This window comes from Hyaena hyaena, unplaced genomic scaffold, assembly GCF_003009895.1.
Source record: "Hyaena hyaena isolate Hyena2069 unplaced genomic scaffold, ASM300989v1 scaffold_140, whole genome shotgun sequence".
Taxonomy (NCBI): domain Eukaryota; kingdom Metazoa; phylum Chordata; class Mammalia; order Carnivora; family Hyaenidae; genus Hyaena; species Hyaena hyaena.
The window spans coordinates 151548-173500 of NW_024080772.1; the positions used below are offsets into that span (position 1 = coordinate 151548).

At 50.9% G+C, this 21953-nt stretch overlaps 4 protein-coding genes across 8 annotated transcripts in view; 1 reads left to right on the forward strand and 3 right to left on the reverse strand.

The window, feature by feature from the left end:
• Positions 1 to 3865: 3865 nt before the first annotated feature.
• Positions 3866 to 8414, reverse strand: EIF2B4 (eukaryotic translation initiation factor 2B subunit delta). Of its 4 annotated transcripts, none has more exons than XM_039238439.1 (13): positions 8345 to 8414; positions 7919 to 7962; positions 7420 to 7555; positions 7026 to 7229; positions 6668 to 6750; positions 6406 to 6497; positions 6056 to 6170; positions 5769 to 5845; positions 5504 to 5606; positions 5135 to 5262; positions 4819 to 4996; positions 4231 to 4411; positions 3866 to 4109 (listed from the first exon to the last, which is right to left on the reverse strand). In XM_039238439.1, exons 1-13 carry the CDS (start codon positions 8373 to 8375, stop codon positions 3910 to 3912), a joined length of 1572 nt encoding a protein of 523 aa, XP_039094370.1. In that variant the 5' UTR covers positions 8376 to 8414; the 3' UTR covers positions 3866 to 3909. The 4 variants fall into 4 exon arrangements, with proteins under 4 accessions (XP_039094370.1, XP_039094369.1, XP_039094368.1 ...); XM_039238438.1 differs by having other exon boundaries at positions 7026 to 7232; positions 8345 to 8413; XM_039238437.1 differs by lacking the exon at positions 8345 to 8414 and having other exon boundaries at positions 7919 to 8126.
• Positions 8415 to 8582: 168 nt separating this feature from the next.
• Positions 8583 to 14367, forward strand: SNX17 (sorting nexin 17). Its single transcript, XM_039238442.1, has 15 exons — positions 8583 to 8829; positions 9298 to 9372; positions 10402 to 10519; positions 11025 to 11089; positions 11372 to 11482; positions 11594 to 11684; positions 11847 to 11934; positions 12167 to 12236; positions 12538 to 12630; positions 12723 to 12926; positions 13049 to 13174; positions 13338 to 13415; positions 13565 to 13639; positions 13732 to 13773; positions 13868 to 14367. Exons 1-15 carry the CDS (start codon positions 8767 to 8769, stop codon positions 13979 to 13981), a joined length of 1413 nt encoding a protein of 470 aa, XP_039094373.1. The 5' UTR covers positions 8583 to 8766; the 3' UTR covers positions 13982 to 14367.
• A 106-nt stretch (positions 14368 to 14473) lies between these two features.
• ZNF513 (zinc finger protein 513) lies at positions 14474 to 18045 on the reverse strand. Of its 2 annotated transcripts, none has more exons than XM_039238441.1 (4): positions 18000 to 18045; positions 17310 to 17471; positions 15744 to 16331; positions 14474 to 15648 (listed from the first exon to the last, which is right to left on the reverse strand). In XM_039238441.1, exons 2-4 carry the CDS (start codon positions 17332 to 17334, stop codon positions 14822 to 14824), a joined length of 1440 nt encoding a protein of 479 aa, XP_039094372.1. In that variant the 5' UTR covers positions 17335 to 17471; positions 18000 to 18045; the 3' UTR covers positions 14474 to 14821. The 2 variants fall into 2 exon arrangements, with proteins under 2 accessions (XP_039094372.1, XP_039094371.1); XM_039238440.1 differs by lacking the exon at positions 18000 to 18045 and adding an exon at positions 17708 to 17810.
• A 472-nt stretch (positions 18046 to 18517) lies between these two features.
• PPM1G (protein phosphatase, Mg2+/Mn2+ dependent 1G) overlaps positions 18518 to 21953 on the reverse strand; it is a 19312-nt gene continuing 15876 nt past the window's right edge. Inside the window, exons 6-10 of the mRNA XM_039238481.1 lie at positions 20922 to 21059; positions 20352 to 20586; positions 19844 to 19973; positions 19438 to 19540; positions 18518 to 19130 (exon numbers count right to left, since the gene is read on the reverse strand). Of these exons, the coding sequence (XP_039094412.1) occupies positions 18924 to 19130; positions 19438 to 19540; positions 19844 to 19973; positions 20352 to 20586; positions 20922 to 21059 (813 nt within the window). The 3' untranslated portion in view covers positions 18518 to 18923. The remainder of the gene's footprint in view (positions 19131 to 19437; positions 19541 to 19843; positions 19974 to 20351; positions 20587 to 20921; positions 21060 to 21953) is intronic.

Below are 21953 nucleotides of genomic sequence, written 5' to 3' on the forward strand. Positions count from 1 at the left end.
CAATAAACATCCCTGGGAGGTGGGAGGCTGGTGGACAAGAAAAGAAAGTAACACATTTCTGCCTTTTCCTGAGACATTTAAAGCTATATAAACTTCACAAGTCTCCACCTATCAACTAGGAGAGTTCAGGACGTATAAATAGGAACCGGAATATGTGGAGTAAACCAGCCTTTCTCTTTCCAAAAACCCTTACCTATTAAATTCCCTTGGTTACACAAAACATTTAAGAAAAACGTGGGAGGAGCTAGCTAAGACCTAAAAGCAGGGGTATGGGGACTCCTATCCTAACCCTCTTAGCATTCTAAAGGCAAAGTAAGGCTGCACTGTGGCTTAGGACCAACTTTGTGAGAACGCAAAATTGGGTGCAGCCGAGGCTAGGGTTCCCCTAGTACATTCTATCTGAAATGCTTGACGGATGGACAGCTCTCAGCTTCAAACACTTCTGTAATGAATAAATGTCTCCACTCCTGTTGCCTCAGTTAGGCTATGTTTGACTTCACTGCAAAATCTCTTACATGAGTTGTATTCATTTTTGGAAAAAGATATTTACATGGCTCAAAATTCAAAGGATACATAGGATGTAAAGTGAAGACTCCACCTGTCTCCATATCCACAGAAGCAGTTCTTTGTTACAGTTTAAAAATATTTTACATATTCATACACACATGCAAATGCATATATAGCTTTCCCTTTTTAATTCAAACAGCAATGACACACTGTCCTGCATCTGGCTTCTCTTAACTCAGTGTACTTTGGAGATTGTTTAATTTCTGTACATAAAAACTAACTCATTATCGTGACTGCTTAGTAATGACATGAATGTAGTATATCATTGACATTGAACACAGGGGTGAAGGGTGCCAACCCCAGTGCAGTAGTGGAAAATCCACATGTTAACTTTTTCTCCCCCCAAAGCTTAACTACTAAATAGCCTCTTGTTGACTGGAAGCTCATAAACTATCAGTTAACATGTATTTTGTATGTTAATATGTATCGTATACTGTATTACAATAAAGTAAGCTAGAAAGAGGAAAATATTAAGAAAATCATAAGGAGAAGAAAATACTTTTACAGTACTGTATTATAACAAAGAAAACCCATATCAGTGCACCCACGCAGTTCAAATGTGTTGTTCACAGATCAACCTGTTAATATTAATGGATATTTAGGTGGTTTAGCTGCTATAAATAACCTTGTTATTTCACACATGAGTAAGTATATGGGTAGGTAGCATAACTTCCTAGAGGCAGAGTTGCTGGACCAAAGTTTAGGTGCATTTGTAATTTTGATTGAAGGCAATCTTTCAGCTGATCTGTTTCTCTGCCTCTAATCTCTATCAGTTACCTTCCTAAAGTATAGAGCTGATCCTGTGGATCTTTGCTTAATTTTAATGATTAAGATGCTCAATACATAAAAAACCCATGAGTTGATAATACTTAAAAAAAAAAAAAAAAAGGGAGAGGAAGAGAAAGAGAAAGCCAACTAACCAATAACTACTCATTGTATGCCACTGGAAACAAATAGTGATCAATTCTTGGAAATTAGCAAATAAAAGGAAAGAAACATTTATCCTGTCTTTCCAATAAGAACTATAATTCAGAATAAATAACTACTGGGAAGGAATTTTTTAAATAAGATTATCAACTAGGAAAGAAGGATAGAATTAGGGGGGAGTCATTTTGCAGCCCCCAGTGAAATAATTCAGGCAATAACCACCAGCGGATAAAGCCACTAAGTGAACACTTGAGAAACTTTAAAACTGGGGGTCTCAGTTAAGCGTCCGACTTTGGCTCAGGTTATGATCTCACCATTCATGAGTTCAAGCCCCACACTGGGCTCTCTGTTGTCACTACAGAGTCAACTTGAGATCCTCTGTTCCCCTCTCTCTGCCCCTCCCCTGCTCTCTCTCTCAAAAATAAACTTAAAAACTTTAAAGCTGGATCTACTCATCACTGAACATGGAACAAACAGCTATTTGCCTCTCAATGTGAGACAATATGAAACACAGAACCACTTAAGTATTCTCGCCCAAAAAGTTGAATGGAAATAGAAGGGTTAAAGGAATGAATTAAATGACACCACAAGGAAACCAACAGTCAAATCCAAAGTGGGGAGCATTTTATAAGATGACCTGATTTCTGAAGAAATCAATGTCCTGATAAAAGAAGGGAGGCTGAAGAGATTTGTTTTTGATTATAAGAAATTGAAGATGGAATAACCAAATGTAATGTGTAGATTTGTTTGGATCCTGATTCAAACAAACCAACTGTGAAACATCTAGTTTTTCAATCAAGGAAATTTGATTACAGATTGGACAATACTAAAAACGAATTAAGTAACGATAACATGGTATTATAGCGTTATAATATCGTTCCATATTTTTTAGAGACACATACTGAGATTTGTAGGAGTGAAATGAAATGATAATTTGCTCTAAAGTAGCTTAAGCAAGGGGAAAAAAGGAAATAAAATGAAAGCAAATGTGGCAAATCTTGATAATTATTATATGTGGGATGGGGATTCTTATATAGAATGGTTCACTCTACTTCAGAGCCCTTTGAAAGTTCCCAATAAAACACATACATGTACACACCAAATGGATGATTCTCCATTTTTTTTTAAGGCTAACCACAATGGTTAGACTCACAACCTGGCCCCAACCCAACCTCCTTCGCAGCTTTATCACTGACTCTCCACACGAGCCTCAGGTCTAGCCTCACCACACCACTTGACACACTGGAACTGTGTCTATTTTAAAGCCTATTCTGTTTTTGTGTTCAAGCCATTCCCTCTGCTGATCTGCCTTCCCGTTGTTTTCCAGCTGGGAAACTCCCTACCCTCACAGGTCAGACAGATGCTCCCTGTGAGGTCTTCAACTTTGTTGAGCTCCTGGTGTCATCCATGGTTGCCTCCTAGAAACTCTGCTCATATGACTAGTAGAACTGCTGTCATACTGCAGATACTGTCTGTCTCTCTCCACCAGGAGGAGTGCCCCTCAGTGGCAGAGAGTATAAAAGTTAGGGACCTAGTCTCTCCATCCAGAATGACTGAGATCAGGAGCTGCTTTGTTACTATGTTACCCTGGGCCAGTAACTTAGCCTCTCTGTGCCTCAGCTGCATTGCCTCGGCAAGTCACTTAACTTTACGTGTCTCAGTTTTCTCATCTGTAAAATTTCTCTTCGTAGTGCTATCTTAACCTTCCTAAGTGTATCAGAAAGGGCAATTTCTGACACAAAGTAAGTTCTCAATGCTGAGAATACTAAATACTTATTATTAAGATTAGTAATATGTTAAGTATTTGACATAGTAGTATAATAATTATACTAAATATGTAATTATCTAACATTAATATAATAGTAATTATACTAAAATACTAAAGATAGCTCTCTAATGTGTCCCTATATTCTTCCTCATATCTAGCTCAGTGTCTGGCATGTAGATGCTTGAAAAACGTCTGATGACCTGGATCAGTTTTGGTGTCCATACTGACCTTCACTTTGACCCCAAAGCATTGGCATGGAACTAGTCACTGGAGAAGCTCATAAAGGTCTGAGATTGGTACAGGTCCGAGGGGCTACAGCAGCGCCTGGGTGGCTCAGTCGGTTAAGTGTCCAACTCTTGATTTCGGCTCAGGTCATGATCTCATGCTTCATGGGATCGAGCCCTGTGTCAGGCTCTGCACTGACAGCACGGAGCCTGCTTGGGATTCTCTCTCCCTCTCTCTCTGCCCTACCCCGCTCATGCGCGTGCTCTTTATCTCGCAAAATAAATAAACTGAAAAGAAAATAAAAGAGGGGTTGGAGAATCTGGACTTCTAACCTAAGTGATGACGATACTAAAAGAGATACAAAGGCGGCAGAGTTGCTGAATGTAGGGAGCATGACATTTATTGACCCTGTGTTCCCCCACTCACTGGTCGCTACTCTTGACTCGTAGAACAACAGGTACAGAACTGCAAGGAATCATGCCCAGCTCCGTGATCACCAGATCCACCAGTTCTGGCGGGGTCACGTCATAGACTAGATTCAACAACCGGAGGGATGCGTGGTTCTGCCAATTAGCCAGGGCCACATGTTCTCCTCGCTCACACAGCAGATCATCGGGGTCATCTGCAATGGGGGACGTACCCATTCATGTCCTTTTAGAAGACAAATTGTAGTTCAACCTTCCCTCTCCCTCCCAAATCTCAGATCTCTAGAATCTTCTCTCCTGCCCTCCTGGGCTTCTTACCTAGCTCATTAGAGACAAAGGCATCAGTCTGCACACGCTCACAGAACTTGTATGTTTCACAGCAGACCAGCACTGGCACATTATGGGCTCGTGCCACCAGGGCCAGCTGTGCTGTCCCTACCCGTGACATCACAGACCCATTGGCCAGGAGTGCGTGAGCTCCCAATAGCACCTTAGAAACCTATTTGTTTTGAACAGTGGAGAGGGGGAGAAAATGTGGTACGTGATTAATGCAGAAAAAGGTTCCCAACTCCTGCCCAGGACAGCAATATTAAGCCAATGACAAAGCTTAACGATGTTTCTTCTTGGAAAACACCTGACCACTGAGCCTTGCACCTCCCACAGGAAAACTAAACTCCAAAATTACTTTTGTCCTGTTTCCTCGTGGTGGCTGCTAGTTTAATATAACGTTCTTACAATAGCTACGCTGTTCAGTATTGTGCCGTAGGTGTTTTTCCCATTAAATATTAAACAGGGCTACAGAATTCTGGTATTTTTAAATAACTGTAACCTTAGGAAGATGAGATTATGTCTATACAACTACACCCTTTTACCTCCAACTTTGGAGTCCCTTTCATCTGCCCTCACCTCTGGGAGCACATAGGAGGCTGCAGGAATCAGCAGGTAGGAGGCAGGGACCCCAGCACGGACCAGAGAACGTAGTGTGTGCCTTCCCTCTAGCCGTGGCCGGCTGTCCACCACTACCACCCGAAACCGCCGGCCCTTAGCCCAAGCCTCCTGAAGAATTCGTGATACCAGAGATGAGCTGGAGTGAACGGAGAGGAGGATTCAGTTACAGATTTCACTAACAATCAGCCAGCTCATTCCGAAAGGGCAGAGTGGCACTCCCTTCTTCAGACTGTCTCCCTCCCCAATTTTCTCAGGCATAGGGTCTGGACCATACCATCCATATACAAGGATCACATCTCCAGTATTGATCTTCTCGTAAGCAAAGCGGGAAATTGCCTGAGCCGCAAGCACAATCTTCTCTTGCACATACCGATCAATGGCTGCTCGAAGCTCTGACTTGGCCTAAATGGATTAAGATGTTTAGGAAACAAGAAATGGACACATTTCTTCCTCTGATTATCGTGCTAGAGGCTTGGATACATGTACAATGATGGACTCCAAGAGAGCCCAAGTCAGACAACCCAACCACTTCCCTAAGTGTTGACCAGGGCAGAATAGCTGCACTGTCCCTCCTGGGAGTCCTGAATGTCTTTCTCAGCTGGACCCCCAGGTGCATGCCTTGCTCATTCCTCATATTCATCACCTCCTCTTCCCGCTTAGAGCTGCTCACACCCGTGACCTCCTTGTTCAGGAACTTGATGGCGTTGTACATGCTTGCCGACAGGGGACGGCACTGAGTCAGGAAGCTACAAAGACAATACCTCACGTTTATGTGACTCTTTACCATTTACATTCACGTTTAACATTTTTTTTTCTTTAAAAAATGAAACAAGAGGTAAAGGAGCGAGAGAAAGGGTGCTAGACGCAGACCAGGTGACGTGGGAGAGGACGTGTAGTGGCCTCCTTACCTGAAGTAGGGCTTTAGTTTATTCACTAGGTCCCTTGAGAGTTCTTCGTTGGGAGGTGTTGTATAATCCTGAATCACCTACAGGGCACACAGGGTGATCGGCAAAATGTCCCCTAGTAAAGGTCTCTGAAAGGGGTGGGGGGAAGAGAGGGTAGGGCAAGCTTCACTGGGGAAAGAGTTCTGAGGATGCAGTCATCCCCCGTCCCCCAGAGATTACTCTGGGTGACAGAAGCTGAGGTAGTGTTGGGGAAGGGGGGATTGGGTCCTAGAGGGCACGGGACAACATACCTGCTGCAAGGCACGAAGCAGGGCGATACAGCGGGCATTGGAGCCACTGACCAGGCCCTGGGAGTACTGCAGGCCGAGTCGCACCATGGCTGGGTGGATCACAGAGGATGGGATGCTGATGGGATGGCGGTGTCACACACTTTGCAAGGGAGCTTGAGCACCTACTGCCCACCTGCCCCTGATGAAAAGGAACTTCCTTCACCAGCACAGACACCCCCATTTCCTCGAGAATTCTGCCTTGTGGCCATGCTTCCTCCCGCAGACCCCATCTCAAATATTCGGTCGCTTTCAACCCTAAGTCACCCAAATTCCTAGAACTTAAAAGTTATGACAATTTCATAGAATCCTACCTCATATACTGAGTCAAAGAATTTTGTCTGCTGTACTGGGGTAGGTGAGAGAAGAGACTGACTTTGGATCCGTAATCGTTTCGTGTAGGAACCTTGACAAAACAGGGGAACAGGACCAGTGACAAAAAGTAAACGGTGAGGCTACTTTGACCCAAAGGCCCTTCTTCTCCAGGCAGGGTCTCACTTCGACCTGAGCACCTTTCCCCCCTCTTTCCCGTCTTCCTTAGGCAATTCCTGGCCACACGCCGAAACCACTTCCTACCTGTTGCTGCTCTGGTTTCTTAGCAAGCCTTCTCAGAAGCGTGAGGTCATCAACCTGAGTGTGCTCAGGGAGATGCTTCACTCCTAAAAGATAATGATTATGTTTTCAAGACACTATAGGTGGTCATGAGAAATCTGCTTTTAAGGCATAAGGCACATCAGGAAAACTGGACCGGGGGAGGGGAAAAGACGGGGGAAAAAAGGTAGAAGAAACAGAGACAGGATGAGGTTGAGGGGAAAATTTTGAGCTCTTTGGTCCCAAGGCAAAGAATGGGACAGGAGAGGTATTTGACCGCGGGGAAGCCTGACCTAACACCAGAAGTGGCATCAACAAAGGTCCTGAAATGAAGGGAAGGTACCTGAGGGGGTTTCTCCCGCCGTACTGGGGCAGGCCCGGGGAGGTGGCCCTCCTTGTTCCCCTTTCCTGGCCTGCTTCAGGGCCCGCTCGGCCTCTTGCTTGGCCCGCCGTTCAGCACGAAGTTCAGCTTTACTTCGACCAGCTGGAACTTTCCCCCCAGCAGTGGCCAGCTGACCACCAGGTCCTGCTAGTTCTTTGGTTGGACCTACTAAAGATAGAAGGAAGAGGTGTCCAAGCCCCAGGCAGGTAGCATCTACGCCCCAGTCAAAGCTCTTGTTTATCTAAACTTACCCGCTCTTCACTTGCTCAAACCAACTTTGTCCTATCTCCCTCTCTTCTCTCCCACACAGCCCTCTACCAGTTCCACAACCCCGGCCTTTAAAAAAGCTTCCCACCTTGACACTGGGCTGTAGGTACAGCAGTGCCGGTTTCTGGCTCTGCCCCCTTTTCCTCCTTCCGTTTCTTCTTCTGCTGTTTCTTTTCCTTCCGAAGCTGCAGCTTCTCTTCTTGGGTCATCTCCCTCCCCCCTGCCTGAGACACAGACATAGAATATTGCTCTTCCCCAAGAATTCCAAAGATAAACAACAACAACAACAACAAAACACACACACACACACACACACAGAACAACACTGCTGGAGTATTCCAAGATTCCCATAAGGTAAAACCCCTACTCCTAACTCTAACCTGCTAGCTGTTACAAGCTTACATCCCATAGGGATCGAAGCTTCTCCTCCGGGATCAGAGTCACATACTGTTAGGGGTGAAAGAATTCTGTAAAAGCTGGCTTTCCCGAGAAATAAAGCGAAACGGGGATGGAAGCGGGGTTAGAATGAAGCTGACAGCCTGCTGCGTAGCGCTTGGCAGGGGTTTTGGAAGGACAGGCTCACTTACCCCAGGCCGAGTAGAAAGCTCTGCCTTCATCCTAGACCCCGAATCTGCATCAGAAAACAGGTCACAAAGTGAGCCAGAGAGGCTCTGGGAGGGTTTGGGGGGCCCCGCACTCGGCGCGGCCGGCTGCTGGGTCGGCATGAGCACGGCTCGGCCGCCAGGAGGGAGGCTAGCCAGGGATCCGCGTGAGGACGCAGTGCGCGGCAGGATCAAAAGGAAGGCGGGGGAGGCGGCCCAGAGGGGCCCCCGCCCTTCTGGCCGGAGCCAGCCGGTGCGCGGCGCCGAACTGCGCCCCAGGCGGTGCGCCCCAGAGTCCGGAGAGGCGCCGGAACGAAACGACAGCACCCAGAGGGACTCAGGGCTCAGCCGCAGCCGTACAGCGCCGGGAGGCTCCGCGTACCTGTTAGTGCGCCCCCGCCCTTCACTCACCCTCGCGAACAGCCACAGCCACGGCAGCCATCACCCTCCGTCCTAGGCTCCGCCCGCCGCGGTCCCTAGGCCTACAGCGCCACCTGGGCCGACACCCGTGGCGCGCAGCCCCCAGCGGACTACAATCTCCGACGTGCACTGGAGCTCCGCCCTGGGCTACGGGCACCGATGAGGGCCTTCTCACCTCTGGGCTCCCAGTCCTGGCAGTCCGCTCTTGCTCTTTAGACTACAATCCCCAGCATGCCGGAGGGGCCGCGCCCTAGAGCGGACGTCCCACCACCCTTCCTACCTCTGATCGCAACCCCCCTCCCCCCCAAAATGGCGAGTGAGGCAGCGGGGACGCGCTGAGCGGCGGAGGCGAGCGTGTAAAGCCGCTGCAGCCCTGTCAGTCCGGAGCCCGGCTGGGCCCTGCCGCAGGGAACATGCACTTTTCCATTCCTGAAACCGAGTCCCGCAGCGGGGACAGCGGCGGCTCCGCCTACGTGGTGAGGAGCGGCCGGAGCCGGGCCGGGCAGGGGCGGGGATAACGGGCCGGAGCCCTCTCTGAGCGGCCTCCGAGGCCTGGCCGCCCCCCTTGGGGCCTTTTTCCCAGGCAGCCGATTCCCGACGGCCTCGCTGGGAGCTTATAGCCCGTCTCAGATTCGTCCAAAGGTCGCCCCAGCTCCTTCAGGTCTTTTGTTCGCCTGCGTCGCCTCCCCCTGGCTGGGCCGCGGCTGCTCTGGTGGGCGACACTGGCCTCTTGGGGAGGGGGACTGCGGCACCAGCGCCCCCGTTGCCCCGGGGCTGGTCCATCTGCTTTGCGACCTGGCCCTGGGGAGAACAGACTGATAAGCCCGTGGAAGATCTCGGTGCGTTACTCAGGCGGAGCTGTGTCAGGCAACCTCTGGCCAGGGCTTTCAAGGGGGTCGCCCAGACTGCGACCCTAAAATGCTTGCCTGCTTTTGTGTCTTCAGGCCTATAATATTCACGTGAATGGAGTCCTGCATTGTCGCGTGCGCTACAGCCAGCTCCTGGGGCTGCACGAGCAGGTGGGACCAGCACCCCTGCCTTGAGGCAGCTTTCAAGCCCTTTCCTGCGACGGGGCATCAGTGTCTCCGTGTTTCCCCTCGTCGCTGCCCCTGGGCTGTGTAGTTTCCCTTTAATCACTGCCACTGGGGAGGATCTGGTGCTTCATGTTATCGATTGACATTTCCGGGGAACTCCCTCAGAAGCGTACTGTCTGCCGCTCTAACTGCTTCTCCTTCAACTCACATCCGCCTTTCTGCTTCCTTGTGCCCAGTCTTACTTCAGCCTTTGCCTGTGCATGGAAAAACCGACCTCCCCCCTCTGCCGCTGAAGCACATTCCTTCTGTCATCTGAGCTGCAACTTGAAATTCTTTTCCCTGCTCATAAAACCATTCACCAATTTCTTCTGTGCTCTTCAGCAACTTTCAGTGGGCCTAGCTGTTCAGTAATCCTGTGTCTGTGATGCAATGTTTCTGCGTTCTACTCACCAGATTGCAAGCTCTTTTCGACTCAGTACAGAGTCCTGATTCCACTGATAACTAGCTGTGCAGCCCTGCGCAAGTTACCTAATTTCTTTTGCCTTAGTTTCTAAGACTGAAAACTGGATTTGTTGATCTGCAAAGTCCCGTTAAGTCCTAAGACATTTTGTGTTCATGTTTGGCTATATTTACTAGGCACAGAAATTTTCCTTGGAAAGCCCTTTGCTTCCTGTGAGGGTTCAATGAACACAGCCTTGCTAAATAATCAGGGGGCTGGCTCCCTAGGCCCTGGACCTATACAACACCCTCTCCCCCCTCCACACACATACACACACACTGTGAAGGGGCTGACTTGTACACAGTAAGATAGGAAACAACTTACATTTAGAACAGAGGAACAGGCTCTGGTGGCATGCTACCTTCACCAAAGGAATTATTTCCTGGATGACCAGGCTAGATGGGGGAGCAGAGACCGAGGTAAGGGAAGGGAGCCCAAGAGAACGTTGTGAGTGTGGATTACCATTTCTCATTTGCTGTGTTTATGTGAAGGGTTGTATCTCTTTCTCCAAATAGCTTCGGAAGGAGTATGGGGCCAATGTTCTTCCTGCATTTCCCCCAAAGAAGCTTTTCTCTCTGACACCTGCTGAGGTAGAACAGAGGAGAGAGCAGTTAGAGAAGTACATGCAAGCTGGTGAGTGGTTGGAGGGAACTTGAGGCTAACTGTTGAGAACTATGGGATAGAGACTCAAAACAACTGGTTCTGTAGACCGTCCTGAATTAATTTCTACATCTGGGGAGCCTTTTATTTCCTCTGTTACTTAATTAAGAAAGCATGCAAGGATGCTCTGGGTATCAGCAAAGCAATTTGGTCAGTATACTAACACAGTTTGGAAATACTAACGTAATGCTAAATAGTTTTAAAGCAGTTCAGATTGGTGCGGAGAGAACTATCTGACGTGCTTCAGGTTAACATCATTGTTATTTCCCTAGTTCTATAGACTGGACTCAACTAGATGGCAGCCAAGGGTGGGGCAGGTGAAGAATTTATGCAAACAGTGAGTGAGGTGAGGCCAGCTGGGGGATGTGACAGGCCATCACTAGTCCAGGAAATGGGGTAGGGGGGAACCTACCAAAAAAAGACCTGGGGGAGTCACGGAGCCCTAAGTCACTGCAACATTGTCCTCTTGTCCCCACAGTTCGGCAAGACCCGCTGCTTGGGAGCAGTGAGACCTTCAACAGCTTCCTGCGTCGGGCACAACAGGTAAGGCTCTGGGTGCAACCAAGATTTAAGGGAAGGACTTTCCTGTAGGGCTGTGTCATTTTAAGGTCGTGGCTACAAGAGAGTCATCCAGGCACCATTTTTTATGGGGTAAGGCTTCTACTGTACTAATGAAATCAAGGAAACCCAGCCTGTAATTAAGCAGCTGAGAATAAGGACACTAGAAGGATCTAGAAATAGAGAGGATTTGGGAAGGGTCAGAGCTAGATGCTGGGCATGTATTAACAAGGCAGTGCCTCCATTCGCATGTATGTTCACAACCAGGAGACACAGCAGGTCCCCACAGAGGAAGTTTCCTTGGAAGTGCTGCTCAGCAACGGGCAGAAAGTTCTGGTCAATGTGCTAACTTCAGATCAGACTGAAGATGTCCTAGAGGTGAGGCACTTGTACTGCACTGCCCCTCCTCCCCTGCACCTCAGGGCCCCAGGTTTCGGGGTGACTGGAACCAGCCAGTATGATGAGCTGTACTTCCTTCCCTATTCCCAGGCTGTGTCTGCAAAGCTGGATCTTCCAGATGACTTGATCGGATACTTCAGTCTCTTTCTAGTTCGAGAGAAAGAGGACGGAACCTTTTCTTGTGAGTTTCGTGGACTTGATTAGTTCCCTGTGCATCTGGTGGTGAATTTGCCCCCTAATCCCTCCCAGAATGTAACATTTACTTAGAGTTTCTCTCTTGGCTTTTCTCCCCTTGAGTCTCATGACATTTTCCTTTTTTTTTTTTTTTTTTTTTAACCCATAGTCATACGGAAGTTGCAAGAGTTTGAGCTGCCTTATGTATCTGTTACCAGTCTTCGGAGTCAAGAGTATAAGATTGTGCTAAGGAAGAGGTCAGGGCTGGGTTGGGAGGAGGGGGAAGGGCGCTGGACTCGATTACTGGGCCACATACTGAGATAGAATACCTGGACAAGGGAATAGCGTTGGGACAAGGCCTCCCAAGTTTCGTCCCACCGTACCGCCATTTGCCCCAAAAGTCCAGATTTCCTCCTGTTTTCTATTCTACCTCTCTCGCCTTACCCCACCTTAGTCCCATTATCCCCTTTCCACCCCTTGGCCTCACAGTTATTGGGACTCTGCCTATGATGACGATGTCATGGAGAACCGGGTTGGCCTGAACCTGCTTTATGCTCAGGTGAGCTTGGAGCTGCCTCAGAAACTCTTCCCCTGAGATAGATACTGGTGTCTCACTCTGCCAAGAAAACTCTTCGTGTCTTTACTCCCCAGTTCGTGGGGAAGTTCCTAGAATACTGTCAGGGCATCTGGCACAATCGATTCTCCTTACTTTGTAAGCTGATATAGTCAAAGACTCACTGCAAAGAGGTCGCTCAAGTGTGGGGCTAAGGGTCAGGATGGACAGAGGTAACTGGACACCTTCCTTGGACCTCTGATTGGGAGCTCCAACCCTGCCCCCCCACCCCCCATCTCTACTGTAGACGGTATCAGACATTGAGCGTGGGTGGATTCTGGTCACCAAGGAGCAGCACCGGCAGCTCAAATCTCTGCAAGAGAAGGTCTCTAAGAAGGAGGTAGGCCTGCTTCCCTTTCTTCTTTCAGGGGTTGTTTTCTGACTCGCCCCATTTCCCTTCCTGACCCGCCCCCTGTGGTGACTGGGTTTCAGTTCCTGCGGCTGGCTCAGACACTGCGGCACTATGGCTACTTGCGCTTCGATGCCTGTGTGGCTGACTTCCCAGAGAAGGACTGTCCGGTGGTAGTGAGTGCAGGCAACAGTGAGCTTAGCCTCCAGCTCCGCCTACCTGGCCAGCAACTCCGGGAAGGCTCCTTCCGGGTCACCCGCATGCGGTGCTGGCGGGTCACCTCCTCTGTGAGTTGGGGTAGGCCTTTGAGATGGTGTTCTGGCAAGCCTTGAGCTTCAGGAATGGGTGGGTCAAGGAGGGAGGCAGATTGGTCAGAATGATCTCAGCCTAACTCCCCTTTCTCTCCCAGGTGCCACTGCCCAGTGGAGGCACAAGCAGCCCAGGCCGGGGCCGGGGTGAGGTGCGCCTGGAACTGGCTTTTGAATACCTCATGAGCAAGGACCGGCTACAGTGGGTCACCATCACCAGCCCCCAGGTGTGAGCCCACCCTCAGGCCTCCTCTGGAGCCCATTGCACCGCTCTCTTAAATACCCAAGTCTAGGGCTTCCAGGACTCCATGTGAGTGGGAGCCCTTATCTTAGGGGACCTGGGCTCAGGATGACCACTCTAGTCAAGCTGAGCTCTCTTCTTGCCCTCAGGCGATCATGATGAGTATCTGCTTGCAGTCTATGGTAGACGAACTGATGGTGAAGAAATCTGGTGGCAGCATCAGGAAGGTAAGCCAGACGTGTGGGCCAAGCAGCTGAGTGGTTGTGCTCTCCCTGCCTTTTGTCCTAGGTGTGGGTGTTCTCCTGAGAGGGAGGGGAAGTGACGGGAGTCCAAAGGGAATTCTGCCCTTATCAGCGCTTCGTGTCTCCATCCCCAGATGCTGCGCCGGCGAGTAGGGGGCACCCTGAGACGCTCAGACAGCCAGCAAGCGGTGAAGTCCCCACCCCTGCTTGTAAGTATTGCTTTCAGATCAGTACCCCACCTCCTAGCCTTGCCTTACCTCCCCCAGTGAGCTCTTTGACACCTCTGCCTCCTCTTCCCCAGGAGTCCCCCGATGCCAGCCGGGAGTCCATGGTCAAACTCTCAGTGAGTTTTCCCGTGAGGGTTGGTGAGGTTGGTGTTGGTAGGGGAGTCTCAGGGAGGCTCGAGCCCTCTGACGCCAACCCTGCCTTTGTTACAGAGCAAGCTGAGTGCCGTGAGCTTGCGGGGGATTGGCAGTCCCAGCACAGATGCCAGTGCCAGTGATGTCCACGGCAATTTTGCCTTCGAGGGCATTGGAGATGAGGATCTGTGATCTCCAGTGCTCAGATGTCTGCCCTCTGCCCTGGAGGAATGTTCAGAAACTTGCCCTGTGTCTGTATCCCCCAAGCCAGGGGGTCTTTTCCTTCCTTCCCTCCTTCTCTTGGCCAGGGGCTTCCTAACCCACCTTCCTTTCCACCCCCTGGGCTGGCTGCACAAAGGATTGTTCTCTCTTTTTCAGAGCTGGCCCTTAATGCCAAATTAGCATTTAGTATTTTGCACAAAGTCCAAGGGACCATGGCTACCTGCCTTGGGGAAGAACCGCATCTTCCCCCGGGGCTGCTTCTGGCTTCTCGGGGCCATGGGCCAAGGGGATGGGCAGAGGTCTGTGTACGGTCTGGCCCAACTCCCCATCATTAAACTCAGCCTGACTGCTGCCTACCTCTGGTTCCCTTCACTGCCCCTGCTCCCCCATCATGGCACAGACTGCTGTGCTAAGGGTAAGGCGGAGCTGTGCTTGCCACTGCCAACTCAGCATAGACATGGCTTTGTTAGTGTTTCCTTTATTATAAAGCACTGAAATAAGTTAAATAAACAGGTGGGAGGCTGGGCAGTCCCCCAGCCAGTTCCTCTACTGCCCCTGGGAGCAGTGGAGGTGAATACAGGGCCCTTCTCACTGAGCTCATGAAGTGCATCAGTCAAGGCAAGGCCCCCTGGTCCATATGGGCCCCCCGCCCATGGGGTTTGGGCTGGTCCATATAGTGAGTGCCTAGGTTAGTCTGTGGAGCCCCTGGCCAGCGGGGGAGGAAGTAGAAGGTGGCTTCTGGTCCATCTGTATAAAACGCACAGGACAGTCAGGGCTAATCCGTAGGGCCCTGAGGGAGAAGGACCTGGTTCAGGGCGAGTCTGTATGGAGAGCCCGGCTACCAGCGGCACTCAAAGCTGTTGGGCCCCGAGGGCTCAACACAGAGGAGGGGCTGTGCGGGGGGGCCCAGCCCTCAGAGGCAGAGAGGCCAGGCCCTCCTGCCCCACCATGGCCATGCACCTTCTGGTGGCGTTTGTAGTTGTCCCAGTGGCCTGTGGTGTAGGCGCAGGTGGCACAGCGGAAGGGCTTCTCGCCTGTGTGCCGCAGCATGTGGCGTTTGAGGTTCATGCTCTGATTGCAGCTGTAGTTGCAAAGGCTACACCGAAAAGGTTTGTCCCCAGAGTGGATGCGACCATGACGCTTGAGGTTGGCCAGGTTGCCACAGGCATAGGGGCAGAGGGGGCACTTGTAGGGCTTCTCTCCTGTGTGGACGCGCTGGTGCCGTTTCAGATTATCCAGATGAGCAGAGGCATAGGGACAGCGGGCACAGCGAAAGGGCTTCTCGCCACTGTGCGTCTTCATATGCCGGGCCAGGTGGTTGGGATAGTGAGTGGCAAAGGGGCAGAGGCTACAGGCAAAGCCTTTGTCACTGGGGCCCTGGGGCCCCCCACTGGCACCCCCTCCAGCCTCTCCTCGCATGCAACGCCCACACATGGCAGCTCCCAGCCGACCACCCTCCCCCTCCTCCAGCTCTTGTCCACAGTTCCGGCAGGTCCAAGGGAACAGCAGCTCTGGCAGTGGTTCTGATCCAGTCCCACAAAGACCCTCTCCTTCACCCCGCAGCTGCCCACAGTCCGGCAGGAAACTGGCACCACCTGGTGGCACGTGGAGGCTCAAATCTGGAAGCAGCAGAGCATCTGTGGGGACAATGAGGCCTGGGCTATGAATCCAACCAAGTATCCCTAAGGCCACCCACCCATGTCCCAGGTTCTTTCGGTCCCTGGCTTTTTACCTTCAGGTCGCCGGGGCACTGCCCCCTCCTGCTCTGTGGGACTGGGAGGCCGGGTTGGACGTGGAGCACAGCAGCGGAAGCCACAGGTCGGGCAGGGAGGAGTGGGGGGCCCCGCGTGGGTGCGCTGATGCCGCCTCAGGTTGCCCAGGCTGCTGCAGGCAAAGGGGCAGTGGGGACAGCGGTAGGGCTTCTCGCCAGTGTGGGTGCGGGTATGTCGCGTCAGGTTGACGAGCTGGGCTGAGGCGTAGGGGCAGCGGCCACAGCGGAACGGCTTCTCCCCGCTGTGTGTCTGCATGTGCCGCTTCAGGTGGCTCGAGTAGTGGGACACGAAGGCGCAGAGGCGGCATGAGTATAATAGCCGTGGGGGCAGCGGGGGCCCCCCACCCGGCCCTCCTGCCCCACAACACGGCCCCTCACCTGTCGGCCCCCCACACAGCTGGCAGGCTGGGCCTGGCCTCTCACCCCTGGCCTCCCCTGGACCCCTGGCTGGCTCCTCAACTTCACTCTCAGCACTTAGTGGCCGGCCGCCCCCAGACTCGTCATCGCTCAGCCCATAGGGAAGCCCAGGCCTGGCCCCCAGAGAGTCTCCTGGTAAGACAGACATGAGAAGAAACATCAACATGGAATATGACCAGGCTCCAAACTTGCTTTTCTCACTGGTGTCTCCCCACTTGTTTGGCTCCACTCTTCACTTCAGTGATCCTGAAAATTCACTATGAATTCTCTGCTTCTGAGCCTGGACTAACTTACTGATGACAGTTGTACCTAATTCCACTGCACTGAAAAAGAGCAAAGGCTCACAGTGGACCGCAGACTGAAATGAATAATGTAATTGGGTGATTCTTGGGATAAAAAAAAAAGTACAAGTACACAAGGCAGAGACCTGACATCTCATTCTAAGCTCTGTATTAGTAAGGTCCTTTTTAGTACAGAGCTGATTATAAAATGAAAAGAGTGAAGCAAAATCTGGAGAGAAGTGAAAACAAAGTAAGGCACCTAAAGGATGGATTCTCTTTTACATGAATTCCCTCGATGATTTTCAGAAACATCCTTAGTATAGGTAGCATTAAGTGGGGAAGTTTTGCAGCAGATTAGGGTGGGGTGATGTTACAATCACAGGGGAAAGGAATGTGCAAGAATACTTGATAGGGACCAAAATCTCAATACAAAAGGGGTTTGTGCTGCAGATGAAAAGGAGTTAGATTAGACATAACTTAATTTGAATAATAAGTTGTTTGGTTGAATCCCTTCAAGTGAACTTCACAGAAGGAATGTGTTAAGCAGAAGGACAAGGTTATTAAAGGGCATTAACTTTAACCAGTTGCTCTGTCATCCACTGTCCTATTCATACCACCTTTGGACCAGGCCCCCAAACTTCACCTCAATAAAGTGATGGCGCTCAATGAACAACTGGGCAAATGAAATCCAGCTCAAATCTAAACTAAATCATCTCTAGGTTGTGGCACTGTTTCCGACTTTAGCTCACTAGCACTAAATCCTAACCTGGCTCCTGAAGGGCCCAGGTTCCAGTGGTCACTAATCCTTCATCAAATCCCTCAAACCCACCTTCTGAGTCTCTCTCGAAGCCCATGAGCTGGTCGCTGTTGCCGTCACCTTCCTCTTCTTCCTCTTCCTCTTCCTCCTCAAACTCCAGATCCTGGCCTAGTAGCAAGTCACTCTCCAATACCAAGGCCCCAGGTCCTTCGTCGAGGGAGTCTTCGGTATCCACTGAAGAGGGGAGGGGGCTTGTAGATTGTCCCTCAGGAACCGTGCCCATCATCCGCACCCCGGGAGCTAGCCCTCGCAGCCCGTACTTCCCGTACTCGCAGCTCGGGTTCTCTTAGTAGAAGCTAGGAGTCCAGATCGCCCACCCCATCCCTCAGGAGTCCCCCTCTACCCCGACCTGAACCCACTCCACTGACCCCACCCCCGCTCCACCCCCCTTGCGGCCCCTGACCCCTGACCTTTGACCCCCTCGCATTTCACGGGCTGCGGGTGGCTCTGCTTCCTTCGGGGCATCGTGACCGGCTCCAGCCCGACGCGCCTCCGGCCTGCGGCCGCCCGGCCCCTCCCCTCCCAATCCGGCCCGCCCGCCCGCCCTTCCTTTCAAGGCCCGCGGGCCGCCCCCATGCAGCGGCGCGGGCCCCGGGCAGCCCCCGGCCCTGGCCCCGGCGCCCAGCTCAGGCCGCTCCCGCCGCCGCCGCCGCGTCCATTCATGGAGCCCCCTACCCCCCCCCGACGGAGACCAGCTGGTACCTCCGTCCTCGCTTCCGCTTCCGCTGCCGCAGAGCCACACGGGACGCGTAGTCCGTGGAAAGCAGAAGCGGCAAAAACTACCACAGCGTGACCAGGAAGTGATTGTGACGAAAGGAAGCGACCGAGCCAATCAGAGATCAGATAGAAAACAGGCCGGTGAGGAGGGCAGGAGAAACCTCGGCCTTGCTTTCAGTCTTAGTCGCCGCCTGGCTGATTCTACCTCCCACCTGGAGTAACCAGGAAACCATTCCTGACACCAGGAGGGGGTGAGGATGAACTGTGACGCTGGGCCAGCCTGCCAGCAGCTCAGGGAGCTGCGATACGTGGGCCCCCTCTGCCCCACACATTCTTGGGACACACACATGTACATGGGGCACATGCACTGTGGGGGGCCCGCGCAGACACGCACACGAGTGCACAGAGGAGCTTGGTAGAGCCACCAGTGAGGTCGAGTCTAGGGTCAGGGAACTCTGGGTGGGCCGGACAGGACAGCAGTACTGAAAAAAGGACACCACGGGCACAATTAGGTTTTGGCCTTTAGTCTGAAAAAGTGTTGATTGAAAGTGTACAACAGAGAGCGGGTGCAAGCGGCTGGGGGCCATGGAGCCGCCAATAAAAAAGAATGTCCTTAAATAAAGTTCACAGAGTAAAAACCAGAACCGCCAGTCTTCCCTCCAACACAACAGAGCACAGGCACAGAACCGGTGATGAGCCCCAAGGAGCAAGGAGGCGGCGGGGGAAGACAGCAGAGGCTCCCAGGCTGCTGTGCGGAGGGAGAGCCCTCTTTGGAATGGGCTGAGTAAAGCCACCCAGCTCCCCCTGCACACCTCATAACCACTGCTAAGGCTAAAGGAAAAAGACAAAACTCAGTCTCAGGTCCAGAGGGCTCAGAAAAGTCTAGGTGGGCAGGGGTCTGGACAACCATTAGTCCCGCTTGGCTTTCTTCTTATTGTCACTGTTGCCATTTTCTTCAGCCCCCTCAGAAGAGAGCACCTCCTCCAGTTTCCGCTTGCCACTCTCTGGCTGAAGGTCTGCTGTGTTTCGGGGCTTGAAGCAAATGATGATGCAGGTCATGTTGTCACACCCTGTACCGTCCCCAGAAGTGTCTGGTGCCAGGCACTGATCCAGCAGCTACAAAAGGGACAGGGCAGCTCAGCTTCAGGGTGTGAACACCTTCCTAGGAACCTAAATCCCCACAAGAGGGCTGACTGTGCTAAGCAGGGTGGCAGAAAGAGGGGAATAGGCAACACATGTCCCAAAACAGGCCACTTGGCTAGTGCAACAGGCATGAAGATATGTTAGGAAAATACAGGAAGTGGAAATTTCTAGTCAGAGTTTGGAATCAGTCAGTAATTAACGATACTTCCCAGCTCTGGTCAAAAGACAAAAACCCGGCTATGCAGACCAGACACCCTCTCTCCTCCACCTTGGCACTCACCTCTTCCACGATGGATGACAATAACCGAAGCTCCCCATTTTCATCACGCTGACTGATCTTTGATTGAATAAAATCTATAACTTCCTGGCTGCTCATCACATTCCTGTGGTCAAAAACAATAGACTCTTCTTTAGTCCCAACAAAGCAGAATAGAGAAGGGTAGAGAGAGGCGACAGCCCCCCAGTGCCAATGCAAACACCTATGGAGATGTCCTTCCTTGGCTCTGCCTTAGACTTGGGGATTTTGACACCAAGGTGTCTGCCTAGGCTCTAATTCTAGAGCAGCTTGAGAAAAGGTGCTGAAAGCAGCTGTTAGAGGGATGATAAAACCAAACCAGCTCAGAGACCTCTAAGAGAAGTAATGCTGCATAAAAGAGGGAATTTTAGGGCATTCCACTGGTGCTCACCATATACCATCACAGGCAATGACCATGAATTCGTGGTCGTCAGTGAGAGTCAGCACCTTGATGTCAGGAAGGGCTGAAATCATCTGTTCCTCAGGTGGCAAGTTCTTATTTCTCTTGTAGAAGTGGTCTCCTGAAGTAAAGGAATGGCTGGCTGATGAATAGTTTAGACACTCCCCACAGACTTGTGCTTAAGGCTAGTCAAGCCTTGCCGTTCATTTCCCTTCTTGACAAAGTTCCATAATCTAAATGAATGAAAAACTGAGTTCTAGTTTTTCTAGTTGCACCCCTATTTTCAGGTTGCTAAACCTTAGATAGGTCACTCACCTTTTTCATCATCCAAAAATGACAGCTATTTCACCTATCTCATGGAGATGTTTTAAGGACAGGGGTAATAGATACCAAAGTACTTGGCAAGGTACGTGGGTCTATTAAGATTAAAGTTTACTACTAGGTAGTCTGAAAGAGAATACGACCCCAGAAGTCTTTCCCACGCTTTCCTGGCCCTTACCAATGGCTCTGGAGAGGTTGAGGCCCCCGTTGACTCGCCCATCCATGGTGACCTTGCCACCAGCATTCTTGATGCGTGCTAGCTCCACTTCATCCTCTGGTTTGTGGTCATAGGACATGTCTAAAGCTTTGCCAGCCTCAGACACCACACAACGCGAGTCTCCTGCATTGGCTACAATCAACTGCTTCCCTCGTATCAGAGCCACCACCGCTGTTGTACCGCTGTCAGAGCCAGGCTTAAAAGGAAGAAAGGAAGCAACATGGGAGCTTCTGGACACAAGCGCTTCATTGGTGCTCCTCGACCATTCACTTATGCCTTCTCCTCTCACTGGCACCACCAAGAGAGCTTTAACAAACAGGAGGGGCATGTACTTTCCAAAGACTAGAGCATGCTTTCTTTTCTGAGCTAATTTTACCCTAAAGACCTAGTTCCGCTTGTAGCATATATCCCTGCATAACCAGGACTTCAGTACTAAGGCAGCAAGGAGATCCCCTGTCCTCAAATCACAATCAGGGAAATTACATCAGCCTCTTGGCTTTTCCAGATTCACTGCTCCCCTTCCCTACATACCTCCTCTTTGCCTTCCATGCCCGGCACCATCATCTCCTCTTCTTCCTCTTCATCTTCTTCAGCCTCCTCAGTGTCATCCTCATCCTCCTCATTCTCTGCTTCTTCACTGCTGTAGCCATCCTCTTCCTCACTGCATTCCTGCCAGAGGGATAATCCCAGGCTGCTGAGACTGGGATGACCCCCTGCCCCCCTCCCCCCAACTTGTACTCAGAACCAAGAGGCCCTGATTGGACACAAATTCTGAGAACACTGAAAGATGCAACTATACGATAATGACAGAAAAATCTAGGGGAGGGGAGAGGGCCAGATGGGTATAACTGATATCCCAAACTGGGTTTAGAAGTAACAAGTAGTAAGTCCTGGGCTCTCAGCCACAAGCACCTCTCAGGTAACATGGCCAGAAAATAAGTGGCCCAGAGAAGGAAATATCCAAAGTAACAACCTCCACTTTCTTGTTTCCTCTCAGAGACAGACTCTGGGGTGCCTAGGGTGTTAAGTGTTTGACTTCAGCTCAGGTCATGATCTCACGGTTCATGCGTTCGAGCCCTGCACTGAGCTCTGTGCTGACAGCTCAGAGCCTAGAGCCTGCTTCAGATTCTGTGCCTCCTCCTCTCTCCACCCCTCCCCTCCTCACACTCTGTCTCTCTCTCTCTCAAAACTGAACATTAAAAAACAATTTTTTTAAAAAGGAGACAGACTCTGAAAGGCTAGAACTAGATCTATTTGTTATAGTACTGACAAAGGAAGAGATAGAAGGCTAATGGTTCCTATGTTGGTGGAGATAATGAATTTAAGAAAAACCTGGAATACAGGCCTTGGGGGCTGCTATAAAAATAGGAGAAGATGGGGGGCACCTAGCTTAGTCAGTAGAGCATGTGACTCTTGATCTTGGGGTCATGAGTTTAAGCCTCACAGTGGGTGTAGTGATTACTTAGAGAGAGAGAGAGAGAGGAGAGAGAGAGGAAAGAGAGAGGAGAGAGAGAGGAGAGAGAGAGGAGAGAGAGAAGAGAGAGAGGAGAGAGAGGAGAGAGG

Excerpts from the sequence above, each read along its gene's own strand:
- SNX17 (XM_039238442.1), top strand. The coding sequence starts at position 8,767 with ATGCACTTTTCCATTCCTGAAACCGAGTCCCGCAGCGGGGACAGCGGC. Across the intron at positions 9,373-10,401 it reads TCCTGGGGCTGCACGAGCAG|CTTCGGAAGGAGTATGGGGC; the intron begins GTGGGACCAGCA and ends TTCTCCAAATAG. Across the intron at positions 13,774-13,867 it reads AGTCCATGGTCAAACTCTCA|AGCAAGCTGAGTGCCGTGAG; the intron begins GTGAGTTTTCCC and ends CCTTTGTTACAG.
- ZNF513 (XM_039238440.1), bottom strand. The coding sequence starts at position 17,762 with ATGCCCCGAAGGAAGCAGAGCCACCCGCAGCCCGTGAAATGCGAGGGG. Across the intron at positions 16,332-17,309 it reads CTTCGAGAGAGACTCAGAAG|GAGACTCTCTGGGGGCCAGG; the intron begins GTGGGTTTGAGG and ends CTGTCTTACCAG. Across the intron at positions 15,649-15,743 it reads AGTGCCCCGGCGACCTGAAG|ATGCTCTGCTGCTTCCAGAT; the intron begins GTAAAAAGCCAG and ends TTGTCCCCACAG.
- EIF2B4 (XM_039238435.1), bottom strand. The coding sequence starts at position 8,056 with ATGCCGACCCAGCAGCCGGCCGCGCCGAGTGCGGGGCCCCCCAAACCC. Across the intron at positions 6,751-7,025 it reads GGCGGGAGAAACCCCCTCAG|GAGTGAAGCATCTCCCTGAG; the intron begins GTACCTTCCCTT and ends ATTATCTTTTAG. Across the intron at positions 5,607-5,768 it reads AAACTAAAGCCCTACTTCAG|CTTCCTGACTCAGTGCCGTC; the intron begins GTAAGGAGGCCA and ends TTGTCTTTGTAG.